Source organism: Myxine glutinosa, chromosome 5 (assembly GCF_964187855.1).
Source record: "Myxine glutinosa chromosome 5, kmMyxGlut1.1, whole genome shotgun sequence".
Lineage (NCBI taxonomy): Eukaryota > Metazoa > Chordata > Myxini > Myxiniformes > Myxinidae > Myxine > Myxine glutinosa.
The window spans coordinates 171,632,158-171,638,157 of NC_136265.1; the positions used below are offsets into that span (position 1 = coordinate 171,632,158).

The 6,000-nt window shown below is 44.4% G+C and overlaps 1 protein-coding gene across 2 annotated transcripts in view; it reads right to left on the reverse strand.

The window, feature by feature from the left end:
* The window catches only part of LOC137426739 (calpain-9), a 107,402-nt gene extending 106,473 nt beyond the window's left edge, over positions 1–929 (reverse strand). The window contains exon 1 of one of the 2 annotated variants that reach the window (XR_010984394.2): positions 427–822. Coding sequence is in view for 1 of the 2 variants with exons in the window: in XM_068115564.2 (XP_067971665.1) it covers positions 427–735 (309 nt within the window). In the remaining variant the exon portion in view is untranslated. Of the gene's footprint in view, positions 1–426 lie in introns of both variants that reach the window. The other variant, XM_068115564.2, reaches the window with a different exon arrangement.
* Between the last annotated feature and the right edge of the window lie 5,071 nt (positions 930–6,000).

Here is a 6,000-nt window from a genome sequence, read left to right on the forward strand (position 1 = left end):
TTTGTTTTTTTAGTTTTTGCAACCAAAAAAACCATGTGGGCCTCCGAGGCCCAATCACTGCATCCAAGGGTTAAAAAAAAATAAAACAATTATATGAAGAAAGTATTAGAGCGCAATAGGTAGGGGGTAGAGCGCATACCTGCGGCAGGTTGAACAGTTTACGTTTTGTATCCGACACTACTGATGGGCCTTCTGTTTTGTATCCGGTCTGGCACCGTACCAAGTCGAATATGTTTACAGTAAAGTTAATCTCGGTAGTACAGTAGGAGCCCTAAAATACCGTGCAGCAGACTACAGTCTACAGCGCAAGACAAAAGGTACCAAAAGCACCGAACTACACCTGGGAGGGTCCGATATGAATACGACAGTCGTGCAGGTGATGCTCGATTAGGGAGTAATGTGACCGAAGGGGAAATCGTTTCTCACGTGGGGACGTTTCCAGCGCAGCCTCTCGGCGCGGAGACTCTTTCCCAGGGACGTGTCGTCGGCGGGGAAATCTGGGTCTTCGAAGAGCGTCGCACCGGCCGCGCATCGCGCACGAAGATCCTCGAAGCCCGGACGACGCGAGGCCGCGAGAAGCGGGGCCGGGGCTCGGCGACTGAGCGCGCTGTTTCGGAACGAGCGCTGGGGCTGCTGCCCGGCGAAGAAGGGCGTCGCGGCGCGGATCACCTCGCCGCCGATGAAGCGGCCCACCTCGCCCAGGAAGGGAAGACTGTCGACCGAGAAGAAGGGCATGGCCGCCCCTGAGTCGCACCGATGTTGCTGTTGCTGCTGCTGCTCGGGATCTGAGGCGCGGCCACTTCAGCATGGGCGTGTCCTGCCCGGCCCTGGTTCAATGCGGTGGAGGAGTCCGTCTCTCCTGAACCGAGCCGGGCCGGGCCGGCCCCCTGAAAGCCCATGATCGTCAATACTCGTTCACATTGGCACGGAAATGCTCTGAACGTCTGATGTGCGTCCAGCGCATTGGCACGAGGTGCACGTGACCACAGCTTACCATGACGGGCATAAGGGGCTGCTCGTTTTAATTAATAAGTAAAATACATTTAATGTTCACAGCAATTGTCATAAGAGGTGAAGTGTGTGTGTTGTTGATTGGTATCTCCATAATTATGGTTTCAGAAGGTGGAATCAAACCAAACGGAAAACCAAATACTATACTGCATTGCGAATCATCAGAAGGAACCTTGATAGTCATCAGGAGGTACCTGGATAGGAACCTGAACAACTCTTTCGGTCAAGGATCACTGGAATTTCGGTGGGTACTTAAATGTCAATTAGCAATGGCTTCTTTTTACTCTGCGCCCGGGAAGCGAAAAGTGGGGTTAAGCGATTGCAATGCGTCTGCATTTTATTACGAGTACATCGAAAACCATTCAACAGAGGAAATCAAAACTTTACCCCATGTTACATTAACATTTGATAGAGCGCATATTGAGCGTACATAAGTAACCGTTCAACGGAGCAAATTGAAACTTTTCCCCAAATTACAGGACCATTTGATATAGCGCATATTAAGCGTACATCGAAAACCGTTCAACGGAGGAAATTGAAACTTTACCACATGTTACATGACCATTTCATATAGCGCATATTGAGCATATATCAAAAACCGTTCAACAGAGGAAATCAAAACTTTACCCCATGTTACATGACCATTTGATATAGCGAATATTTAGCGTACATAAGTAACCGTTCAACGGAGGAAATTGAAACTTTACCCCACATTAAATGATTATTTGATACAGCGCATATTGACCATACATCGAAAACTGTTCAAAGGAGGAAATTGAAACTTTACCACATGTTACATGACCATTTAATGTAGCGCATTTGTTTTTTTTGAATACAAGATCGAGGCTCGTGAAGGAGCCAACATTATTCACGCAAAAAGTCAAACCGACACATAAAACACAAAATAAGGGGAGTGGTAGAGAAGATGGGGAGAGAGGGGGAAGGACACAAACACAACATTTGAGAGCAGGGACATCGAGAGAACTGTGGGAGGGAGAGGGCTTGGGGGAAGGTGGGAGAGGTATAAAACATATGGACACTGCAAGGACTTCCAGGAAAGAAGTTGGAATTTCAAAAAAGTGGATCGGGGTGAATTAGCGGGGGTAGAAAAGATCATGGTTTTGGATGGGGGAAGATAAGAGATGGTGGTGAACAGCTGTTTTAAAGACCTGGAGGGAGGAGTGGGATTGAAGGGAGTGGGGGAGTTTGTCCCAGAGGTGGGAGAAAAGGGGAATGAAAGAGTGAAGGTGAGCAGAGAGTCTAGATTTTGGCAGTTTAACCAAAAGAGGGTTGCTGGCAGATCTTGTGCGACCTGTAGGAATATTTGGGGGACAGAGCAAAGAGAGAGCTGGGGGAGCAAGGCCGGAGATGAGTCGGTAGAAGACAGAAAGACCACCAACCTGCCTGCAGTGAGTGAGTGAAAGGCCCTCGGAGTTTGCTTCATCGCACGAGATTCCAATGATTCTGAAAGCTTTGGTTTCAACAGCGTGAAGCCGAGCTAGGTGTGAGGCAGGAGCACCAGCCCAGAGGGGGGAACAGTATTCCATTGAGCTGCGGATGAAAGCCCAGTCTGTGGTGATGAGCTAAGGTGTGCCAAGGAATGACTTCGCACGATGGAGGAAGCCCAGTCGGCGACTGGCTTTGGAGGCCAGCTTGGAAATGTGATTTTCCCAAGAAAGATCATGGCAGATAGTGAGACCCAAAAGCTTGAGCGACAGAACTTCTTGGAGAGGATGGTTGAGAAAGTAGATGGGAGGGTTTTCCAGTCGGTCTTTTCAGAGAGACAGAGTACGAGAGTGAGATTTGACAGGATTGAAAGACATGTTCCACTTGTTTGACCAGTCTGTGATTTTGTCCAGGTCTGCAGAGAGTGAGGAGGCTGCAGACTGCCGATCTGAGGGATGAGGAATGGAGCGGCAGAGAGTGGAGTCATCAGCAAAGAGATAGAGAGGATTTTCCAGAGAGTCGGAGAGATCATTGATGAAGACCAGAAAAAGCACAGGGCCCAGAACACTACCTTGGGGAACTCCAGCCAGAACAGGAAAGGGAGATGAGAGAAATCCATTCAGGGCCACACGTTGACTACGACCAGAAATGAAGTCCGCAAGCCATGCGTGGAGATTTCCATGGCTACCATAGGAGGAGAGTTTGGTGAGCAGAGCTGGGTGCCAGAACGTATAGCGCATATTGAGCGTACATAGGTAACCGTTCATCGGAGTAAATTGAAACTTTACCACATGTTACATGACCATTTCATATAGTGCATATTGAGTGTACATCGAAAACCATTCAACGGTGGAAATCAAAACTTTACCACATGTTATAAGAACATTTAATATCGCGCATTTTGAGCGTACATCAAAAACCATTCAACAGAGAAAATTGAAACTTTACAACATGTTACATGACCATTTGCTAATGCGCATTTTGAGCGTACATCGAAAACCATTCAACGGAGGAAATTGAAACGTTACCACATGTTTCATGACCATTTGATATAGCACATATTGAGCGTAAATCGGCAACCCTTCAACAGAGGAAATTGAAACTTTACCCCACATTAAATGACCATTTGATATCACGCATATTGAGCGTACATCGAAAACCGTTCAATGGAGGAAATTGAAACTTTACCACATGTTACATGAACATTTGATATGGTGCATATTGAGCATACATTATAAACCGTTCAACAGAGGAAATTGAAACTTTACCACATGTTACATGAGCATTTGATATAGCGCATATTGAGCGTACATCAAAAACCATTCAACGGAAGAAATGGAAACTTTACCCCACATTACATGAACATTTGATATAGCGCATATTGAGCATACATCGAAAACCATTCAATAGAGAAAATTGAAACTTTACCACATGTTACATGACCATTTGATATGGCACATATTAGAGTACATCGAAAACCATTCAACGGAGGAAATCAAAACTTTACCACATGTTACATGAACATTTGATGTAGCGCATATTGAGCATACATTATAAACTGTTCAACAGAGGAAATTGAAACTTTACGACATGTTACACGACCATTTGATATAGCGCATATTGAGCGTACATCAAAAATCATTCAACGGAAGAAGTTGAAACTTTACCCCATATTACATGAACATTTGATGTCGCGCATATTGAGAGTACATCAAAAACTGTTCAACGGAGGAATTAGAAACTTTACCAAATGTTACATGTCCATTTGATAGAGTGCATATTACTTGAATGACACCCGCCCACCCAGAACTTACATGGTAAATTAAACAATGCCTAATGCCCAGAGATAAAAACAAACAAAAAACAAAAAACAGAAGAGTTGGCTCTTAACCAAGTCCTTCTCAAGACTGTGTGTGGAAAGAATTCTGTGAATACCATCTCGTCTTTCTTGTACCTGAGCACTATGTCCGGTCGCAGTGCTTCTTTCTATATTCAGGCTGAATGGTGTGTGTGTGTGTGTGTGTGTGTGTATGTGTGTGTGTGTGTGTGTGTGTGTGTGTGTGTGTGTGTGTGTGTGTGTGTGTGTGTGTGTGTGTGTGTGTGTGTGTGTGTGTGTGTGTGTGTGTGTGTGTGTGTGTGTAAACTTTACTACATCATGGATGATGAAGGTTGTGATCAAGTTTCATCAAAATTTGTGTGTAGTTTCAGAGAAGGGGGCAAATACCTACTTTGGGGGTCTCAAACCCCCCGTAGACCGCCTTAGACCCCGATTTTTCTAAGACCGTGAACAAATTTGGTACAGCATGGGTGGCGAAGGTTGTGGTCAAGTTTCATTAAAATCATGTGTGGTTTCGGAGGAGAGAGCAAATACCTATTTGAGGGGGCAACCCCTCCCCTAGACCTCGATTTTTAGCTCACCTGGAAAGTAGTCCAGGGGAGCTTATGCGCATCGTAAGTCGGGTCCAACGAATTACTCAAATGTACCCAAATGTAAGTGAATTTACCCAAATGAAAGCACAATGTACCCAAATGTAAGTCGCACTACGTAAAGGAAGGTTATTTTATGCAGTAAAACGTTACGGTGTGCTTCTTGACGTCCAAGAAAACGAATGTGAACAGTATTTTACAAATTTTACCGGCCCGATCGGTGGCAGCCATTTTAGGCCAGGGGGACATAACTCGGTATACATCTGCAGGATTAATGAATCCGTGCTGAAGCGACCAAGGTGGCGGTAAGTTTACCCACATAGGTTGATCCAGGACATTAATGAAGTATAAATATTTGATCAAAGTTACACCCCACTTTCTTATTATTTGTGTCAGAATGATGTGGAATATTTACCCAAATGAAAATCCAAAAAAATTGACGATTTACCCAAATGAAGATCATCTCACACGGAACTAGTCACACAAAGTGAAGTAAATATAAATATTTTATCAAAGTAACACCATACTTTCTTATTATTTGTATCAAAATGATGTGGAATATTTACCCAAATTTACCTAACCCTAACCCTAACCCTAACAACAACTAACCCTAACCTTAACCCTAACCCTAACAAAAACTAATCTGGTGCAGAAAAAAATGCACAATGCCATATGGGCCATACACATTGCCCATTGCCCACCATGGCCAACCGTCCTTTACGTAGTACGACTTACATTTGGGTACATTGTGCTTTCATTTGGGTAAATTCACTTACATTTGGGTACATTTGGGTAATTCGTCGGACATTTGGGTACATTGTGCTTTCATTTGGGTAAATTCACTTACATTTGGGTAATTCGTCGGGCATTTGGGTACATTGTGCTTTCATCTTACTATAATTCACCAAATGTCCGTCTGTCTGTTCGAAGGTACCGTAAAAACTGCTGAACCGATCGCAAATATATTTTGGGTGGGTAATCCTGGGACCCCTGGGAGTAAAATAGGCTATTTAGTTTTCCCAATTTCAGCTTTGGTCTCCAGCATTCTCAGGTTTGGACTCCCGCATAACATTCGCGTTCACATAACGTTCATTGTGACGATGTTGTGACGATGTA